At 35.9% G+C, this 22406-nt stretch overlaps 1 protein-coding gene and 1 pseudogene across 1 annotated transcript in view; one reads left to right on the forward strand and one right to left on the reverse strand.

Annotated features, from left to right (window-relative positions):
- DR1 (down-regulator of transcription 1) overlaps nt 1-17948 on the forward strand; it is a 19103-nt gene extending 1155 nt beyond the window's left edge. Inside the window, exons 2-3 of the mRNA XM_006728857.3 lie at nt 7668-7831; nt 15911-17948. Coding sequence (XP_006728920.1) covers nt 7668-7831; nt 15911-16054 — 308 coding nt within the window. The 3' untranslated portion in view covers nt 16055-17948. The remainder of the gene's footprint in view (nt 1-7667; nt 7832-15910) is intronic.
- A 1021-nt stretch (nt 17949-18969) lies between these two features.
- Nucleotides 18970-21368, reverse strand: LOC102749218 (eukaryotic translation initiation factor 2-alpha kinase 1 pseudogene; annotated as a pseudogene).
- Between the last annotated feature and the right edge of the window lie 1038 nt (nt 21369-22406).

Here is a 22406-nt window from a genome sequence, read left to right on the forward strand (position 1 = left end):
AAAAGAATTCTTAACATAAGTGTGTTCAACATTGTAAAGTTTGGTGATGTTGAATAAAGACAGTATATTTTCTGCTTTAAAAATGGTTCAGTGGGGGGCACCTGGGTGGCTCAGTCGTTAAGCGTCTGCCTTCGGCTCGGGTCATGGTCCCAGTGTCCTGGGATCGAGCCCCGCATCGGGCTCCCTGCTCAGCGGGGAGTCTGCTTCTCCCTCTCCCACTCCCCTTGCTTGTGTTCCCTCTCTCGCTGTGTCTTTCTCTGTCAAATAAATAAATAAAATCTTTAAAAAAAAATGGTTCAGTGGTCCTCCCATTCATCAAGTTAATAAAACTCTCCAGTTCTATACTGTAAGAAAAGGGCGGATGATCTTTATCTTCTTTCTTCTTCCCTTTTTCCTTCTTTTTTCTCTCTTTCTTAGTTTTTCTTTTGTGTAGCTTGCTTTGCTCTATGGAGATAAATTTTTAAAGCTTGGATTGAAAGGTTGTAAGAGATTTTTTTCATGGAACATTTCCCTGTCCTTTCCTGCTGCCATTCCCATTTAGATGTATACACCTAAGCTTTTATTGAACAGCATTTCTGAAAGTTTCAATCGTTTCTTATCTTGGAAAGGATTTAGTCCAGTAGTAGGGATTTGGGGGACCACATTTTGATGGTTTGTTTCAGGCATAGGGAGACATATTTACTAGTCCTAATTTTTTGAGAGCACTTACATATACTCTTATGAAAAAGTTGTATTCAATTTGAGGTGACTATTTGCCTTTTATAAAATTCTAACAATTTGTTACTGCATTTGAAGTCAAAAAATCATAAATAATCATTTTAGTAGGCAGACAGTTGTCTACCATTTTATTTTTTATAATTTAACTTTTTAAAGGTGACTTTCCTATTATTCTGAAGTAGAGAACACATCTGCTTGTATTCACCATATCCAATATTTTACTGTCAATATTGACAAAAGAATTAAATGATTCATTTTTGGTCCTTAATGATGTGTGGAAGGTAGATTTAAGTATACTCTGCTATTTCCACTTCAGTACATGAGGAGGAAAAAAAATCTCTAGGAAAAATGATACTTGATTTTAAAGCTAGTATTTTTTTCTACTTGTTTGGTGTGCTGAGTACTCTGGCAAGTACAATGAAAGTCAAGTTCTCTATGTTTTGTGTTTTATTTTTACATTGTATGTACAATTGTCATAAGTCTTTCATAAGATTATCCAACACAGATAGCTGCAATTTCCTTTTACAACTCATAAAAAAGAAAAAGAATCTTTTATCAACATTGCCTTTCTAATGAAAATTGCACAAGATTTCTAAAGGATCTGCCTAAACATTTGTTTACAACACAGAAGTGGGGTCATTCCAAAAATCTAATAACACATTACAATCTGTCTTCTTGGGTAGTTTATTCTTTTCTAGGATATATTTAGATTTCTGATTGACATGATGGAATAAAAGTGCAGCTGTAGCGTGCACTATGCTAAATAGCTCAACTTTGGAATATGCTAAATTCAGTTTAAGGTGTGAGTCAGAAAGTTCCAGTGAAAGCATTTTCCTTTGTGTACTGAGGATGATTGATTAATTTTTTTAAAAAATCATTGGGGGAAAAATAAATCATCCATTGACCTGTTATACTCTTACAAATTTACCCGTTTTTTGGGTAACATTGCTGTTGTTAAGTAGATAAGGCCCTACCATTTTTGCCCCCAGTTCTCTCCAGTTAGGGGAATAAAATATATACATTTATCATCTTGTATTAATCTCACATTCCTTAATCATTTTAAATAATTTTTGTCTTGAGTGGTTACATTTTTAAAAAGAAATCCTTAGGGTGTGTATTTTTTTAGGTGTTTAACAGATTAATTCTGGAAAGCTTGCTAAATCATGGTAGTTACGACATTTTTTTTTGGCTTTTCTGTAAGCACTGATTATTTTGGTATGTAGGATATATCCAAGTGGAATAATAATGTATATTTAAAGTTGTATGAATTTCACATGTTGAAGTTTAGATTTTCTAGTAATAAGTTTAATGAACGAGATTTTGCTTTAGGACATGTCATTTTTCACTTGCTACTTTGCTTTACCTTGTCAGAGCAAATTAAGCATTTGAGGCAGTTCTGTAGAATGCAAGTTACTAAAGTTGAAATAATTTTATTGCCAGAAAATCTTTGAAATAGTTAAATTCAAAAAAAATTTCTAAATGTTATATTTATTTTAAGAAAGTGGACTTTGTATTGAAGATCACAGATACACAAAGGGGTTCTAAGCTATAAAAGGTGTTCCTTTTATGTCATTGCTGGTTTCTGTGAACACATTCTTTTTTTTTTTTAAGATGTATTTATTTTAGAGAGAGTGGGGGGGAGGGGTCAGGGGGAGAGGGAGAGAGAGAATCTCAAGCCCCATCCTGGGGCTTGATCTCAGGATGCTGAGATCATGACCTGAGCTGAAATGGAGAGTCAGACGCTTAACCGACTGAGCCACCCAGGCACCCCTGTGAACACATATTCTTAAATGAATTTTAACATAGTCTGTTGTATTACGGAAAGAACTGACATTGAGTTAAGAGTGGCAAGTTCTACACTGGAAAGTCTTTGGCCTTATGCAAATCTGTTAAAGGTTTCCCCATTTATGTATAAATAATACCTAATTGTTTCAGGTATTACTTGCATTTATTGAGAATCAGTTGAGGTTGAGATGCTTAGATGATATGCTCTAATAAATAATTTTTAAAATTATAATGGTACTGATTGAAACATAAAGCTGGAAGTCTGTTATGTTTAATCTTACAGCATGATGCCATTTGTTAAAGCCAAAGTGTAAGTAAGGATATTTTGAGGGACTTTTTTTTTTCTTCATTTTTAATCTCCTGATAAATTCCCCACTCCCACATTTATAACAATAGTAACTGAAAGTAGTGAAAGTTTGAAAAAGTCTGAAGATTTGCTTCTTCAGAAATTGAGTTTCTCCAAGCTATCTACGTTAAAGGATTTTTAAAAATTCAGTCCCTCTCACACTGGTACTTTTGTAAAACACAGTAAAAATGGATCACTAGAAAAACAAAATTAAAAAAAGACAAAAGTTCAATTTTTGTTGTTAGATTTAGTAGACAAAATTACTGTCAAGTTGCTATGAAGATTCTTTTTTTTTCCAGCTTTACTGAGATATAATTGACATAACATTGTGTAAGATTAAGGTGTACAACATAATGATTTGATATATGTATATATTTGTGAAATGATACCACAGTAAGGTTATCTAACACATCCATCACCCCCACGTAGTTACAGTTTTGCTGTGAAGGTTCCAAAATGCTTACTTTGATTTTCATACTTAACCCATTGCAGACCATTATGAGCAGTTCTGGTACAAGTTCATGGACCATAGTTTGAGTAGATTTGCTATAAAGCCTAAACCACAGTCTATTTTAGAAAGTGGATGTGAAGCAGTTTTTAAAAATCAGAGAATCTGAGTGATTGCAGAGAAGTTGTAATAATAAGGAGAATGATACTGTATTACCTAAATAATCATGCATGCTCATATTTTTTTCCAAAGGGACACATTGTATATGGCATTGTTCTTTTCAAGTTGGCATTTTATTATTTTCCTTAAAACTGATATATCTTTCATTTTTATTTTCCTTCTGCCACCCAACAATTTCTTTTGAATACTACTAGGTACTTGGCACTGTATTAGATACTGCTAAGGATAGAAAGATGGATGATGGGGCGCCTGGGTGGCTCAGTCGTTAAGCGCCTGCCTTCGGCTCAGGTCATGATCCCGGGGTCCTGGGATCAAGTCCCGCATCAGGCTCCCTGCTCGGCGGGAAGCCTGCTTCTCCCTCTCCCACTCCCCCTGCTTGTGTTCCCTCTCTCACTGTGTCTCTCTCTGTCAAATAAACAAATAAAATCTTAAAAAAAAAAAAAAAGAAAGATGGATGATATTTGGTTCCTGCTCTGCTATCAGTCTCTCATTATCGTCCCAGATTCCCAGGAATAGTGATCCATAGAGGACATGGTTAAGGGTCTTCAGAAACCTTTGCCAGGCTCATGAGCCAAGAAGTCACATTGGCCTATATTATCCTCTAAATATATTTGAGTGAACTACATCACCCCCCTGCCCTTAACATATAAACAAAAGAAAATAGAGAAATTTGAGAACGCTATTTTATGTATTTTAATTTTTTAATGAAAAACCTGCATTATACAGGTCACACAAAGTCTTGTTATAACAAAACTATATAAGATTATATCACTTTTGTAAAATAAGATAAGACTATATTAGAATTATTGTTGCTGGGTGGAAGTTTTACCTTTTTTTTTTTAAGTGTTTGTCTTGTTAACATCTGTCTTTCAAATTGAAAAATGTGCCAAGTGTTTTTTTCCCCTAATATACCATGCACTTTTCTGGGTATAGTTTTAAAATACATGGCAGAGGGTAGCAGACAGATCTCTGAAGAGCAAGTGATGTATGTGTTTTACCCACAGTTTTTTTTTTTTTTCTTTTCTGGCTTTTACTCTGAGATCCCTAGAGCCAGGGCCGTAACAGTCCATTAAGTCTCTTTACACAAACTAGAAAAAGGCACTTTTTCCTTATAAACCTTTACTACTATCTGCCAGAAAAGTGCCATAATAAACATACAAATCTATGTTTACAGTAGGAATGGCCCTCCTTGGATATGGTACTGTTGTGCACTAAATAACCTGCACCACTGCAAATGATGGCCCTGCTTATGAGTCATTTCCCTTATCCTTTAAGATTCTCCTTTGTGTAAAATGGGAATGAGTATTACTACATGGTAACAAATGATGTAAAACATCTCCTTGTTTAGAAGATACTGTAACCACTTATGGCTATCTGTTAGCCAAAATGTATTTAAAATTTGGATTAAAGTCAATATAGTTTTTGAAATTAAATTTATGGCTCTTCCCGTTGAGCCATTTTATTTAGAGTACAGATTTGTATATGGAAGCTCTTTGAATAATATTAAATATTAACCTTGGATTTACTTGCAAATTTTTTGAAAGCAGTGCTCTTAACCTTAGGTGTTTTTAAAGGTGAATTCTTTGTTTTCTTTTTAATTTTTAATTCAAGCCATCCATGGTTAAAGGTAGTTTGGATTGGATTTTTTTTTTGATGTCTAGTCTAGTAATTCATGATATTTTGAAGAGTTGTCTCCATTGTGTTGATTTGTTAATTTTATAAATTTTAATATTTTATATTACAAATATATTCGTTCAACTTGAATTTAGTGTGATACTGCATATCTCTACATTTATTTAGGTCCTGTACACTTATCAGGGCACTCTTTTATTTTTTTTTTAATTAATTTTTTTTTTTGGTAGGGCACTCTTTTAAATGTAAGAAAAAAAATAAAGATGAGTAATACATAGTCCAAGTGGTTAAGCTAATCTTATGTGCTAGACACTGTTAAATGCCTTAGATTACTTGTTTATTGAGATTATTCTCACATCCAAAAATAATAAAAATATAATAGTGAGTACTTTATTTGCTCATTCTATGGGCCATCCTCTGTTCTAAGCTCTTTGTTTATATTAATTCATTTATTCTTCACAGTAACCTGATCTGATGAGATAAAGGTACTGTTATTCTTGTTTTAGAGGCACAGAGGTGAAGGAATTTATCTAGGGTCACACAGCTGATATGAGGCAGAGCTGGGAACAGTCTGTCAGCCTTAGGGCTACATGCATAACCACTATACTGCATATGTTTTAGGAAGATATAAAATAGATGCTATTCTCAGAGAAGGAAAACTGAAGCTTGGAGATATGTATCGAAGGTTATATGAATATATTGACAACCAAATTTCAAATTCTAAGATATTTGTCTGATTTTACAAGGGGGAGATTACTTCTGTATAGAAGGATCGGGCAAGCTTAATTTGAAGATGGAGTTTGATTTGAGCCATGAATGCATTACCATCAGGATGAATGTGGGAAACTGATGTCTGCTGGGAAACACTGAGCTGTCAGATTTAGCATAAGTATGCAGGGATTTAATGGCAGAAATAAAGCTGGAAGGTGGGGCTACATCCTGGAGAAACTTGGTGTACACTAAGGAAATAAGACTTTCTTCAGAATGTGGGAGGAAACCATAAGCCATTCTTGGTTTTGGTATCATCTCCAGCCAATATTACTGAAAATATACTGTTATGTTCATGCCTTTAAAAAGGAGAATAAAAGAAAAACTTCTATCATTGACGCTTAATAATCCGTCTGTCAATTCAAATAAAAAATGCAGGTTGCCTAATCTTCACTTAATTTTCCACTATACCCCAAGCTCCTTGAGGCCAAGAATTAAGTGTATTTTGATATACAGAACTCAGAGTAATGCTTTATTGAAGTTTTTTGGAGGGTGAAAAGGGGCAATAAGTTAATTTAATTAAAGTTCAAGTAATAGTACTATGCTTTTTGGCATCAGATTATTTCTAAAGAAGGTTGATGCAAACAGCTTAATATTTGAAGTAATTAAAGTTATTAATCATTTCAAAATGTCTTAAAAACCACAGCTTACACAGGGGGGAATGTGTATTCATAAAGGTGTATTTGGTATTCTCCCTGAAGAGCAAATCTCTGATGTTAGAATTCAGGGCATCTTTACTGAGGGCACTCTGGTTCATCATAATTGTTGAAAAACTACAAGAACTGATGAACTAAGTTAAGTTCATTTACTGTGTTTTTCACCACCTATATTTCATCATTGGGTCAGAAAACAAAAATGCCAAAAAAACACACAAAAAAACCAAAAATGCCTTTGGAGATATCAATAGATAGTAAACTATAAAATATAATTTTAATTGCTGTGAGCCAAAAGGAAACTTAATGCTTTGTCTTGATTACAGAAGGCATTTAGAAAGTGCATTATTATAAAATTTTCCTTTTAAGTGTGAAAAAATAAAGGGAGAGAATTATTTGTTAATACTTCTATCCTTATAGTTTTCCTTTATCCCAGTTTTCTGCCACATCACTTGAAATGTTTTTATAGTGCTTCCTGTTAAATTTTATTTTCAAGGGAAACTTGTTGGCTGAATATAAATGCTGAATTTCATAAGTTATTTCCACCAGTATTTTTTAAACTTGGCAGTTTGAGTGTCTTTGCTAAAAATAGTTTTCTGTTGATATATTGTACAAAAGAACTTATCTATTCTTTCATCCTATCCTACTGACACTTAGAACATGTGTTACCAGCCTAGTTTTTCTAAGCCAAATGGCACAAAATATGTTATTAACAAATAGATTCCAAATATTTCCTTTTTTTGTATTCTTTGAAAAAGTGACTGAGTTAATGATGTTTGATTTACAATGAGTGGTATAGGAAAAATGTTTTCTTATTAAAAACACATATTCTTACATTGGACTTTTTTTCTCGCAGGAAATGCTTTGGTTTTTAAAAAGTTAGAAAGAAAAGGAAAAGGAAAGACCTATGCTGTTAAATGTTCCTCAAGTTTTATCTAATTTGCAATTTAATATTAAGAAAGTTGATAAAATGGATCTAGCCATTCAGATAGTTGCTGTGCAACTATAAAATAGGTAAAATTATTACAAGACAGCAGCCCCCTCCCCCAAAAAACCCCACAAAAGCTTAGTGTTCCATAGATGGGGGAAAGACTAAATTTTATCACTCTTTCATGTTTTCCTATTTTCATTTCCCTAGCACTAGAAAGTTTGGGCTTTGGCTCATATATCAGTGAAGTAAAGGAAGTCTTACAAGAATGCAAGACTGTAGCATTAAAGAGAAGAAAGGCCAATTCTCGTTTGGAAAACCTTGGCATTCCTGAGGAAGAATTATTAAGACAGCAACAAGAGTTATTTGCAAAAGTAAGTAATGCATTTTAAATTATTTTCATCTGAATCCTACCCTGTTTGCTAACAGAAATCATACTGGTTTCTGAAATCATTTCCTAAATCATCATACATCCCCAGAGGATTTTCTTTCTGTGGCTGATTGTTTGATCATAGAGTCTGATGTTTAGATCTAACTAACCAGTTTGACTCTGTTTGGCCAGTTATTTACTTCTTATAAAAGTATATATTTGTAGCAACCTGTTTTCTAAGGAGAATAACTCCAAATAACTACTGAGATTTTACTTTGATGTTTTTTTTTCCAGACAAAATACCGACTTAAAAGCATGAGAAGTATACCTAAACATTCTTAAAATTTAAAATGATGGACTGGTGAGAAAATACTATATCAGATTTTATAATGAGTAGCATATGAGGAAAATTTGATAAACATCTATTTTATCATTAAATTAAGTTTTTTTAATTTAAATTCAGTTAGCCAACATATAGTACATCATTAGTTTCGGATGTAGAGTTCAGTAATTCATCAGTTGCTTATAATACCTGGTGTTCATCACATCACGTTGCCCTCCTTAATGCCCGTCACCCTAGTTAAATCAAGTTTTTAACACACCTTTGAAACAAACATTCTAGGGACATCTGGGTGGCTCAGTCGGTTTAGCGTCTGCCTTTGGCTCAGGTCATGGTCCCAGGGTCCTGGGATTGAGTCCCACATTGGGCTCCTTGCTCAGTGGGGAACCTGCTTCTCCCTCTGCCTGCCAATCCCCCTGTTTTGTGCTCTCTCTCTGACAAATAAATAAAATCTTTAAAAAAAATAATAAAACAAACATTCTAATCCTAAAAAATTTTGAAGGGCTAGTAGAACAGAGAAAGGGAGAGAACTTTTTTTTTCTTATTAAAGTTCTAATTACCAGTTTGTGAAGGATTAGCACCAAGTACTAATATTCCTCTATTTTATTTTTTAATATTCCTCTATTTAAAAAATAAAAAAGGAAGAGAGAGGATGAAGTTCTTTTTTCCCCACTAAGTTTTGGCCTCTCATTTGAGATTGTAAGGCAGTTTTGGTTTGAGTAGAAAGGGTAAGATTTTGTACCAGTTATTGTAGTTACCAGTATTGTATTGTAGAACTGGTAAGTATCATTTTAGGTAATCTCTTCCAGATTGGCACCATACCTGATCTCTTTGTAGTAATAACAATCAGTTGGGTTTGAATCAAAAAGCATTTGAATTTTAAGTGTTGTCAAGTACTAGGCACTAGAAACCATTTAAACTAATAAGAAAAATAAAAGTTTACTAACATTTGAGTTCTAACCATGTGTTAATCATGTTGCTAAGTAATTTACCTGTATTTTTTTAATCCTCACAACCACCTATAAGTACTAAAGAGTTACTAAAAGCTTTTGAAGCAGGCATAAACACAAGCAAACAATATATAATCCATATGAATATGAGGTTATGAAGAAAGATGATTAAAAAAAATTAATGGCTAGTATTTATAAATTCTCTGCTATTGTAGATCACCTGAGAGTTCCAAATTAGATTTTTTTTTTTTTTTTTAAAGAGAGGGAGAGAGGGTAGGGAGGGGGAGAGGGGGAGGGAGAGAGAGAGAGAATCTTAAACAGGCTCCATGACAGTGCGGAGTCCGACTCAGGGTTCTTTTTCACAACCCTGAGATCCTGACCTGAGCCAAAATCAAGAGTCAGATACTTAACCGACTGAGCCACCCAGGTGCCCCCCAAATTAGATATTTGATGAAAAGAAAATGATTCTCTGCTAGATACTTTTCATACTTTGCAGAGTTTTTATAAGTATGAGTAAAATAAATAAATTAAATTTTACTATACCCATTTACACATTAAGAAACAGATTTGGAGATGGAGAAACTTGATTGAAATCATTCATTCATTTGTTCTACAGATAATTACTGAAGTCCTCACTACTTACCAGACATAGTGCTGAATTCTAGGCTTATAATAGTATACAAAAGAGACATGGTTCTTGCTATTCTGAAACGTAGTTTACTGGAAAGGATTGAGTTAAATAAAACAAGTAAGTTCATATAGTTAGGAAGTGTTAGAGTCTAAATTCAAAACTCCCACCTTCTGACTGCAAAACTTGCTCTTTCTTCATTACCATTGCTAATGTTCTAGCCTGTATTTTGTCTGCTTAACTTTATTTTGGAACATTTTTTTTTAAGATTTTATTTATTTATTTATTTATTTGACGGGGGGCGGAGAGAGAGAGAGAGAGAGACAGTGAAAGAGGGAACACAAGCAGGGGGAGTAGGAGAGGGAGAAGCAGGCTTCCCACGGAGCAGGGAGCCCGATGCGGGGCTCGATCCCAGGACCCTGGGATCATGACCCAAGCCGATGGCAGACGCCCAACGACTGAGCCACCCAGGCGCCCCTATTTTGGAACATTTAAGTGGAACATGCCTTATCCTTTCCAGGGCAAAAAGAAGAATGAAAGAAATCTGTCAAATCTGTCTTTACTCTTCTATGCTTGTCATCTGTTTTTTCCTCTTCCTTATCTCCCTTCTTTCTTACCCTCATCTTGGGGTCAAGATCCCTTAGTATTTTTTTGCTCTTGTGAGAAGATCAGCAGAGAGAGAAAATTATAGCACCTATCTAGTACTTCTTCCTCAAAGCACAAAGCAGTTAAATCCTAAATATGAAAGGAACTGTTAAGTAAATATAATATCTTTTTCATTAGTTTCATTTCATTTCATCTTTTAGACTTTATTTTTTTTTCAAAGATTTTATTTATTTGACAGAGAGAGAGACAGCCAGAGAGGGAACACAAGCAGGGGGAGCAGGAGAGGGAGAAGCAGGCCTCCCGCAGAGCGGGGAGCCCAACGTGGGGCTTGATTCCAGGATTCCGGGATCATGACCCGAGCCAAAGGCAGAAGCTTAACGACTGAGCCACCCAGGCACCCCTCATCTTTTAGACTTTAAATACTAACACAATTGCAGCCTCATTTGAAGCTGTCTTTCAGCTGTTAGCAACAAATATTTGGAAAGGGGAAACCATTAATATACTGAAATTAAGGTTAACTGTAAATTATAAATGAGTCGTTTTAGTATTTGGGAATGAGATTCTTAAAACATAGGAAAACTCTCCAAAAGAAGAAGTGAATTAGGAAATATATATCTACTCTCTTTCACACTCCCATTTTAGAAGAAAAATACTTGGGGTACATTGGATAAGAGGCAAGAGGGAAAAAGGAAATTAGAAAAAGTACCACTGAAAATTCTAATTTGTGAAAATGAATATAAACAAAATCTATCAGTCAGCAAAGATTTTAAAGGCACGGGAATGTTTTTATGTCCAGACAGAAAAGTGTGGTTGCTAATATGGGGCCATGGTACTTAAAAGTCAGTTAAATTTTAATTGTAACCAGTACGTGTCTTTGCAGATCACTGAATAAACACGAGATCAAGCACCTTTTGCAATTAAACCTGTGTAGACACCTGAAATTATTTGAGTTTTTTTTTCCGTACTATGAAATTACACCTATTTATAGTTGATTAAGGCATAGAGTAGGTATTCTTAAGTTTATTAAATTCAAGTATTTGGTTTGACCTATAATTTTCTTATGAACTTTTTTTTAAAAGATTTTATTTATTTATTTACTTGGGAGAGAGAGTGTGCAAGCAAGTGAGAGAGAACACAAGCAGGGGGGAGGGGCAAAGGGAGAGGGAGAAGCAAGACTCCCCACTGAGCAGGGAGTCCAATCTGGAACTCCCTCTCAGGACCCTGGGATCATGACCTGAGCCAAAGGCAGATGCTTAACTGACTGAGCCACGCAGGTGCCCCATTATGAACTCTTAAAATGTTTTTCATGAAGCATTCTTAGTCTGTTTTACACTCCAGGTATTCCTGCCATAAAAGCAAATATGCCTGTGTGTTAGAATAACTATTTTCCATACTTTTTAAAAATAAAAATGAATGAAAGTAGTGATTAGAATATCTGGTTTTTTATTTCCTAAATAAAAAAAGTTTTTTTCTTGTAGGAGAGGTATGATAATAAGTACACTAACAACTATAATATGAGGCTGACTGATGAGGAAGGTATAGAGATACCAAGTACGGAGACATCACATTAGATTTTGGCAGTGTAAGAGTGTGCCAGTTATTTTGCATGTGAGTGCTAATACAAATTTAAACCTAAGCCGACTTCACATGTCTCCTTATGAATGTTGACAATGGAAGGAATACCTTGCCTGTAGTATAATATCAGTTCTGGACTGAAAAGCTGGGGAAGAAACTTAATTTTCTTTTTTGCATAACTCAGAAAAACAGCTAGTGTGCAGTTTTCTTGTTGACCTCAGCAGATGAACTGAGCTGATAGTGTTAATTCAGATTCAAGATTATCTGAATCTTGATTTGTGTAGATTTGTGATCCACATGCAATATTAACTAAATTGGATAGCTTTTGGGACGCCTGGGTGGCTTGGTTAAGCGTCTCCCTTCGGCTCAGGTCATGATCCCAGGGTCCTGGGACAGAGTCCTGCATCCGGCTTCCTGCTCAGTGGGGAGTCTGCTTCTCCCTCTGCCTGCCACTTCCCCTGCTTATGCTCTCTCTCTCTGTCTCTGACAAATAAATAAATAAAATCTTAAAAAAAATAAATTGGATAGCTTTACATTTTCACATGTGTACATAGGCTCTCCCCACCCTTTTCAAAATCCATTAGTTATTGAACTTTGTAAACTGGCATTGAAACATTACAATGTTTTGTTGTAGCATTTGATGGAGAATCTTTTATATACACGTAGTAGGTGAAAAATAAATCAAATTGCAAATCCTTTTTTTTCTTTTTTTGAGCTTAAACTATATACTAAGTTGTTGGTCCAAATTGAGTAGAATAAGTTAAACTTATATTGCATTCTGTTACCCAATATGAATGTATTTTTGTAAGCATAATTATGTTTAAATAAAATTTTAAAAAGAAAAAAACATCATGCGCCAGTTACTAAACAATTTTCTTAGCTTGAAACCCACCTTTCTATGCTTTGATTTGTGACCAAGCCTAGTATTCTGCAAACCGAGTTTCTGCTTTTCTTGCGTACTTCATTATAGACTCTGCTGCCACTAGGGGGTTCTGGAGGGAGATTGCCAGGTTGGAGGAGGAAGGCAGCACTTGGGCTCCTTTCTTTTACTAACTGCTGGCTTCAAGCTCTTTTGTATCACCTACCAGTGCTTCTTCACTCTGGCTGCATCAGTTTTTTTTTTCCTGTAGCAGGACCTGAATCCAGTTTGCAGTTTCTTTAATACTTACAGAACCAGCCTAAACATTCACCCTCTTCCTTAGGGATGTGGGTCTCAAACCTTGGGGCACTCTACCAAGCTCAAGAGATGCTTACCAGCCAATCTATGTCCCTTCTTCAGAGGTCTGAGTTTCAGTCCCATGGATTGTTCCTTTAAGCTTCTAAGTTTTAAAAATTCCAGCCTCTTCCTTTGTTGCCCCGGTTTTAGGGATGGTGGCTGGTTTTGATAGTTACCAGTTGCATGATATCTTAGTGTTGTTTTCTTGCCTTTTCGATGACGTAGTTACCAGCTTTATACTTCGTTAACAATCCTTTATATTTCATTTTCTCTGTTCCCCTAACTAGTGTGACTTCTATCTCCTGATTAGATCCTGAATGATACAGTTAGGAATCAGGAAAAAACTTAATGGATAAAATAGTATTTCAGTATGAGTTGAAGGAAGAGTGGACTTTCGTGAAAATTAGGAAATTTCAAATAGAGTGAATATCAGCATGAGTTAAGGTAGCAAAAATGGGAGGGTATGGTGTATCTGGGAAATATTTTATGTTCTAAGTTTTTTTGGAGTACCAAGTATATATTACAGAAGTTGATTTGGGAGATAGGTTGGGGCAGGCAATAATTTGGAGGACCTTGAACTCTAGGCTGAGAAATTGGACTTAATTGGTATAACAGATGATTTTTTTTTTTTTAAGATTTTATTTATTTATTTGAGACAGAGAGAATGAGAGAGAGAGAGCACATGAGAGGGGGGAGGGTCAGAGGGAGAAGCAGGCTCCCTGCCGAGCAGGGAGCCCGATGGGGGACTCGATCCCGGGACTCCAGGATCATGACCTGAGCCGAAGGCAGTCGCTTAACCAACTGAGCCACCCAGGCGCCCAACAGATGATTTTTTTAAAGTATAATAATGGCCTTATTAGAATTCTCATCTAGAAATGTTTGGATAGCAAATTCATGACAGATTATTAAGAAAAGTTAGGAATGCACATGGTGAAATCTTAATGTTAGAGTTATGCTGAGTATTACCATTTCCCCACAAAATATTCATTCAGAAAATACTGGAGGCCTATGTGTTGGGAGTGCAGCAAAGAGTATGAAAATATTCTCTAGTCTCAAGTCTAGTGGAGAAAAAACATAATATGCTCAGATAATTAAAGAATAAAGTAGATAGGTGTGGGAATGCATAGAGAATTATGGCATATGAAATAGAGTATTCAATATGACCTAGAAGGGTCAAGAAAGACCAATTTCTGTTTTAAATGATAACTAGGAATTGGCCATGCATAAAGGAAGGTAGAGGATATGAGCCAGGCTTAAGGAACAATTCTGAGAAAAGGCAGAGAAAGAGAAACAGCATTGTTTTGGTAGAATCCAATGGCAGGGGCGCCTGGGTGGCTCAGTTGTTAAGCATCTGCCTTCAGCTCGCGTCATGATCCCAGGGTCCTGGGATCGAGCCCCATATTGGGCTCCCTGCTCAGCGGGGAGTCTGCTTCTCCCTCTCCCACTCCCCCTGCTTGTGTTCCCTCTCTCGCTGTGTCTCTCTCTGTCAAATAAATAAAATCTTTAAAAATATATATATACAATGGGAAATTATATGATCTTTTCAAGAACAGATTCATGTTTTCCCTCTTCGTGGGATTTTTCTGTGAGTGGATGAAATTAAATAGGGAAAGAGCTTTAGCTGTTGCAACGGTGTGTGTAATGCATATGTATGTATCTTAGTTTCTAAAATTCTTTATTAAGAATAAAGCTTTAGAATATAAAGCTTTATTTATTTATTTTTCTATTTATTTATTCAAAGTAGGCTCCATGCCCAGTGTGGGGCTTGAACTCCTGACCCTGAGATCAAGAGTCTCACGCTCTAGTTACTGAGCCAGCCAGGCACCCTGGTTTCTAAAAATTCTGTGATGATTGTTGGAGAGGCTATATATCAGATGAATGGATTTTAACTCTCTCACTTAAATTCAGTCCTGGATAAGTGCCTTTTCTTTACTGTGTATGGGAAGGGTGTATGTGTGTGTGTATTTATGGGGAGAGGGACAGGAGAAATGTATGTATGGGGTAGGGAACTGTGAGAGAAACTCAAACATCGGAGTGTCTGGGTGGCTCAGTTGGTTAAGCATCCAACTCTTGATTTTGGCTCAGGTCATGATCTCAGGGTCGTGGGTTAGAGCCTCCCGTCAAGCTTTGTGCTCAGGGCAGAGTCTGCTTATCCCTATCCCTTTCCCTCTGCTACTCCCCCAGGCACTCAAGCCTGTGCGCTCGCTCGCTCTCTCTTTCTCTCTCTCTCAAATAAGTAAATATCTTAAAAAAAAACCAAAACCCCTCAAACATCAAGGTAGCTATTGCATTCATGTATGGTACTTCCCCTTAAGAGTTAGAGGTACTGTACTAGACAACATTTAAACCACAGAAATAATTTTTAGATTGAAAAATGTTTACATGTTAACTGTAAGTTGAGGGGACAGAAGAATCAAGTGAAACAAAAGGAATGAGAAGCAGAGAAAGGAACCAAAGAGAGGACATTGTGATTTTTCTACCAGCTTTTTCAACTTCAGTTGAGCCAAAGGTCATAAAATTATGTGGCATAAAGGGGTCTGTCTGTAAAAGAACCAAGTTTTGGAAACTGTCCTTAGTTGACAGGCAGTCGTCTATATTTTCTTATAGAGTTCATGTTCTCCAGATGTATAACAGTTATGTAGTGGTTGGAATATACCCAAATTTGACGATTAAGTCTGTAATTGGCTTAATTTATATTTAACCGAAGTGTGTATGTTGTGAGTTTAAAAAATATATATATTATTTGTTTTTATGTTCTTGGTGTTTAGGCTAGACAGCAACAAGCAGAATTGGCCCAGCAGGAATGGCTTCAAATGCAGCAAGCCGCTCAACAAGCACAGCTTGCTGCCACAGCCAGTGCATCTAACCAGGCAGGATCTTCTCAGGATGAAGAAGATGATGATGATATCTGAAATTTACCAGCTGAGTTTCTATTTCCTCTATAAATGTTTTTCCCTGCACAAGAAAACAGTGAAAGAAATGCTTATCTGTAATTTTGTATGCATCTTGGTGGACTTGCCATTGGTATTCTAGGGATGTCTGTTGTTAAGTTTCATCTATTGTGTGCTACTCATGTAAAAACTGTCTCTTTGAACTATTGAAAATTTAAGGTTCCGTATAATATCAATTTTGAATTTTTAATGGTGTTTATGAAATTTTAGATAGCAGTGAGTCCTTTATTTGATCAATAAACAGTGTTACAGAAACCGTCAAGTTTATAAAATACAGTGAAATTTATACATACAGAAACTCTAAATCTGCATTTGCATTTCCTCTGCCCTTTTAACTAAACTAAAAATTGGGAATTTTAAATTATTGGGGGGAGGGTGTTGTGTAATGCAGTAGATGTTAGTTCAGGTTGGTGAAAAAACAGTTCAGTTTTGTAGTATCTGAATTTTTTGTCTTTTAAAATGAGTATATATATATATATATGCAGTAAATATATATGCTCAGATAAATATACTTGTTTAGAAAAAATCTCAAAACATTCAAAAACTAGGAAGGAGTATGTTCAATAGTTGTATAAATTCAGTGGGTTATGTTTCTGATTTTGTTTTTGTTTTATGTAGAGGTAAAAACTACAGTTTTATTATGGCATAATTCATCTTGAGCTGCGCTATTACATTTCAAAGACTGCCCAATTTTGAGGACTGTCATGATTCTTACTATTTCACTCCAATAATTGTTAATAGTATTACTTGCTTAGTCCATCCATGTTTATTGGACCTTGTGAAACAATTGCTTAGGTTCCATTGGTTTAATGGAGATTCATGAATATTCAAACCTTTGCTGGGGGAAAGAAATGAAAGTTATTAATAAGCATGCTTACTGTAAAAGAGGGATTTTTTGGTAATTTAACTTGTAGTTATAGTTTACTTATTGTTTGTTTTTAGCATTACTTTTACATTTTCTTGACTAGATGGCCTAGAGTGTCCAGTGCTTCCTTTTGAAATGGCATCATTGTCTCCATCATAATTGAGTGATAGCTTTAAAAATGATTGGCTTTATTTTGTTTAAGAAAGCATGTCATAACAGATCAGCCCTATGTGAAACATAAATAGTTTCAACCTACTCATTAAAAGGGAGAAGGTTTACTTTGGTTACAACAAAAATAAAGTAGTGATTTTTATAGGAATCCAGTGAGTTGAGGAAATGGCATATTGTGTATATTTTGGAAACAGAATGAAAAAGCCTCTTAAGATAGTATAAAGTAATCTAAATTCCTATGTCAGTTGCCAAATCATTTAAATTTGTATATTTACCAAGCCCAAGGAAAAATTGTGGCTGCTGGGATTCCAATTTTAATTGAAGAGCTAAATAAGTAAAGTTTATAAGTATTAGATTTCTTAATGATCTTATTTTGCAGTTTTAGAAAAAATGAAATATTAGCATATGTTTATTAAATATACTTCCCCCATGCCATGAAAAGGTTAATTTTGCTGGATGTTTTAAGTTGAAGTTGATACTGTATCCTTGAAGTGCTTTGGACAAGATAGAAGGGGTTGTTTTTTTAAAAGTTTAAGTACCAAAGGTAGTCTAGTCTAAGAAATAATAAGTGTTGGCTTTTCTAATTTGTACTGTAACATCCTTATACTTTCTATTTTAAGATTATCTGTTTCTTAAGTAAACAACTTAGATATTTTTCCACACTTTTTTTTTCCCTGATGCAGAGTTCAGGTTAATTAATATTTTACTGCATCTGATAATGTATTATATGTTTGAAGCCTAGTGACTTTTCATTTTGACATTCTTGTGATTTCATATGCTGTATTCTTCAAGCAATAAAATTCTGATGTGTTTTATAAATTGTTTTTACATTTAATAATACATAGATTAGCAGCAGATTTCTGTTATTAACATTTTTACTAATTTTAAGAATCTTAGGCCCAGAAGATATTTTTATCATTTGGTATATAGTACCTGACTTTCTCCTTTATTGTTATTTCAAGAAATGTGGTTTACTTGTACTTTTGTAATTTACAGTCCTAGGATCTAGGCATAACAAAACTAATTAAGCAGTGTTTTACTTTTATTTTTTAACATTTAAAAGTCACTATACTGTCCGTTGAGATTTTTAAAATCTTGTGGAGAGAGAAACAAATCTTCAGCGTTCTTGAGAAATAAGGTTATTGTTTAGTAAATATTTTCCCCACTTCCTTGAATACATATCTGTCTTTTTCAGTAGCCTATCAAATTGATAAATGCTGAAAAGCTACCAATTTTTAAAAACTGCATATACCATACATATAGAAAAGTATATAAGTGAGGGTTTTGACAAATTAAACGTAATCCTATCACTGGCCCTCAGATCAAGACACAGCCGTATGAACACCCCAGAAGCCCCTCTTGCCCCTATTTTTTTTTTTTTTAAAGATTTTATTTATTTATTCATGAGAGATAGAGAGAGAGAGAGAGAGGCAGAGGCAGAGGGAGAAGCAGGCTCCCCGCGGAGCAGGGAGCCCGATGCGGGACTCGATCCCAGGACCCTGGGATCATGACCTGAGCTGAAGGCAGATGCTTAACCGACTGAGCCACCCAGGCATCCCTCTTGCCCCTATTTTAACACTACCTTCTTCCTCCCCAGAAGTAAGTACTGTTCTGTCTTCTAAAACCATAGATTAGTTTTGTCTTTTATTTTGTGTAGATGCAATCATAAGTAATATACTTTTTTAAAACTTTTACAACTTCACTTTAATAAGTTTTATACAGGCTTACTAAAGAAAAGTATTATACCCTTTATACCATAATAAAAATTGAAAATTTACATTCCAGCTGACTAGCTTAAAGAGTTTAAGACCACTTCCACATTTATAGAGCCTAATTAAGGCTAGACAAGCACATTCCTATCTTCCATGTCATACTTAATCCTTTTGTCCTGAGAAAGGAGGCTTAGCTGTTTCTTTCTTCAATTTCTTTTTCTTGTTCTAGTATCTTTGTAGGGTGAGATTAACATTTCCAGAATTTTGGAAAAGTTCACTTTATAGCAGCTGAACAGAGCAGACAGTCTCTGAGTTGCATTCTTTCTGGTTAAGTGCTGGATACACTTGGCTTGTGTTTTACTGAGGGATTCAAGTATCTGACCAGTTCTTAAACCTGTTAAAACTTATACTTGCTGTATTTCTGTTCCAAATGGCTGAAAGAGCTCTAGTAGGATCACACCCAAGCTATACATATCTGATATGGTGTCACACTCAGGTCCTTCTAACTCTTCAGGTTAAGGGTACTGACAAGTACCTATCTGGAAGTATGTGTTGGTGTTCTCTTGCCATGTCTATTGATCCAGTCTGTGTTCTTCTGTATGATGTCTGTGCAGGCCAGACCAAAGTCTCCTATTTTTACTTGCTGATCAGGGCCATGAGGAAAATATTTCTGGGCTTCAGATACCTGTGTACTATTCTCATGTTATGAATATAAAATACACCTTCCTCCAATTCTTGAAAGATTTTTATTGCAACACTGGCCATAACATAAGGACATGCAGATTGGCCCCCACACTCCTGGCCCTGCTTGTTTCTCCCAGCTATCCAGTCCCACAGAGAGAGTCCCACAGCTGGATCTGGATGTGCAACATCAGGTGACACTCCATCAGGTGATGTCTGCCCCAACAAGTTTTAAGTTTTCTTTAGAAGATTCCTCGATGGATGTGAAATTCTCTTCAAAGTCGCAGTCATGCCTAAGTGGCCGCTGATGTTCAACAATCTGGAAGACAAATCAGCCAAGCCATTTTCTTGGAGTAAAATGAATGATTCAAATTCACTGGCATCTTTTGTGACTAAATTGGTGATATAGTTCATCAGTCTGTTAGTCTGATTTTCAATGCCAGATTCTTCTAAGGATTTTTCTTTTTCTAAGGTGAACTTGGCGAGGATAGTGGATGAGCTGTTACTTTAATCATTTTTAACATCATATTGATTTTTGTCGTCCTCCTGGTTCCAACCTCACTTCCAGAGATGGCAACTGAATAGAAATTCTACCTTGCATTCGGGCCACGGGAACATGTTCTATCCAAGCATTATGATGGCCCTACAATTAGGATACCGAAGACCTGCCAATACCTTCACTCACCATAGTACCTTCATGCAATCTGTTTAGTTGCACCCTTAATCAGGATTTTTTTAGTTGCAAATTTTTAATTGCAAAATACTGACCATCTAATTTATTCCTGATCTTGTATACTCTTTCATATCTACCTTTTCCTAAGGTGGCAAGCTGTTGTAATTCATTTAAGTAACGTGAAGTTTGTTCTTCAGAGCTACTTCCCTTGATCTGATCTTCTGGATGTGAGAATTATCATCTCAAGGATCCTGAGGAGCTCTTTCTTTAGGTGACCTCATTAAATAAGCAATAGCTTGGGGCGCCTGCTTGCCTCAGTTGGTAGAGCGTGTGACTCTTGATCTTGGGGTTGTGAGTTTAAGCCCCATGCTGGGTGTAGAGATTACTTTAAAATATTTTTTTTAAAGATTTACTTATTTTAGAAAGCAAGAGAGAGCACGCAAGTGGGAGTAGGGACAGAAAGAGAGGGAGAGAAGGTGGATGGGGGCTAGAAGAGGGCTGCCAGCATTCTGGGTGCCTCACAGCCCTGGGCCAGGAAGTCCATGACAGGTGCCATGCACAAGCACATCCTGTTCCATCGCCTTCTGCCTCACGCTCCTGGGCCCTGGAGCTGCTCCCTAGTGTCATGGACTGCAGCCCTGCCTGCCTGCCAATCCAGTGACACCTCACTCAGCACCCCAGGGTACTCTTTTTTTTAAAGATTTCATTTATTAGAGAGAGCACAAGCAGGGGGAGTGGGAGAGGGAGAAGCAGACTCCCCACTGAGCAGGGAGCCGGATGCAGGACTCTGTCCCAGGACCCTGAGATCATGACCTGAGCTGAAGGCAGATGCCTAACCGACTGAGCCACGTAGGCACTGACCCCCCTCCCCCCGCAGTGTGCTATTTTATTTGATCATTGTTATATTTTTGAGTATACTGGTTTTCTGATGCCACTGTAACAAATTACCACAAACTTAGTGACTTAAAACAACACAAATTCATTCTTTTATAGTCCTGGAGATCAGAAGTCCCAAACTTTTCATTAGGCCAAAGTCAAGCTATCAGCAGGGTTGGTTCCTGAATCTGAAGGTTGTAAATGGAACATCTGTTTCCTTGCCTTTTTTCAGCTTCCAGTGGCTGCCTGTAGTTTTTGTGGCCCCTTACCTGGTATTAAAGCCTCTGCTTTCATCATCACTTCACCTTTTCTGTAGTCTAATCTTCCTCTGCCTTTACCTTTAGGGCCCACCTGGATGATCCAGGATAATCTCGTTTCAAGATCCTTAATTTAATCACACCAGCAAAGCCTCTTTTGCCACATAAGATAACATTCACAGGTTCCCGGAGTTAGATCCTAGATATCTTTGGAGGCCATTATTCAACTTGCTGGAGTGAGATTTACTCAGAGTGTATGTGTTTATAGTCATTCATTCTCACTGCTGAATAGTATTTTATTAGTTTAACCATTTTTATTATATCCAAAATTTTTCCATTCTACCATTGATGGGTATTTGAGGAATTTCTAGTTCCTGGCTATTAAGAATAACGCTGTGGAGAACATTCTTATACACGTCTTTTGGTGACTGTATATATGCACTTCTGTTGAATATATACCTGGGAGTGGAATTGCTGGGTAATGGGGTGTGCGCATATTTGGTTTTAGTATGTATGTCAATTTTCCAAAAGCTTATTCGATGGCACTATTTTAATATGTACCATTATAATGAATTACTCTAAAGGTCTAGAGGCCTGACAATGTTAGTGAATTTCTCAAAATACCTAAATTTTACCAAATGAGTTATATTTGCTACAGCAGGTCTGTTGTCATTTAATATCACACAAGATGAAAATAAAAGCAAAAGTATTTGTTCTTATTACAGACACAGTAGTATTGTGCACTCAGATTATTGCTCCTCAGAAGAAATGCAAGTTTTAGGTAATCATAAATAGTATGTTGAGTTTATAAATAGAATGTTTAGTTATGGAAAATATATGATTTACACTTTTAATTGAATTAAAATGTTTTTGTTATAACCTTTTTTGGAAATACAGATATTTCCTCATACCCAAATGGCCACGGAAGAATTATCTAATCCAGATGGCATAGACACTGCCTTCCACTGGGCTTCACTTGGATTGTGTTTGTTTCTTTTCTTCTCCTCTGCCCCCAACACCTTGGCCCCCTCTACTTTTTACCTTGCCCCACAGCATAGAATATTATGTGTAGGATTGG

This window comes from Leptonychotes weddellii, chromosome 4 (genome assembly GCF_054177405.1).
Source record: "Leptonychotes weddellii isolate Sample4059 chromosome 4, ASM5417740v2, whole genome shotgun sequence".
NCBI classification, from domain to species: Eukaryota; Metazoa; Chordata; class Mammalia; order Carnivora; family Phocidae; genus Leptonychotes; species Leptonychotes weddellii.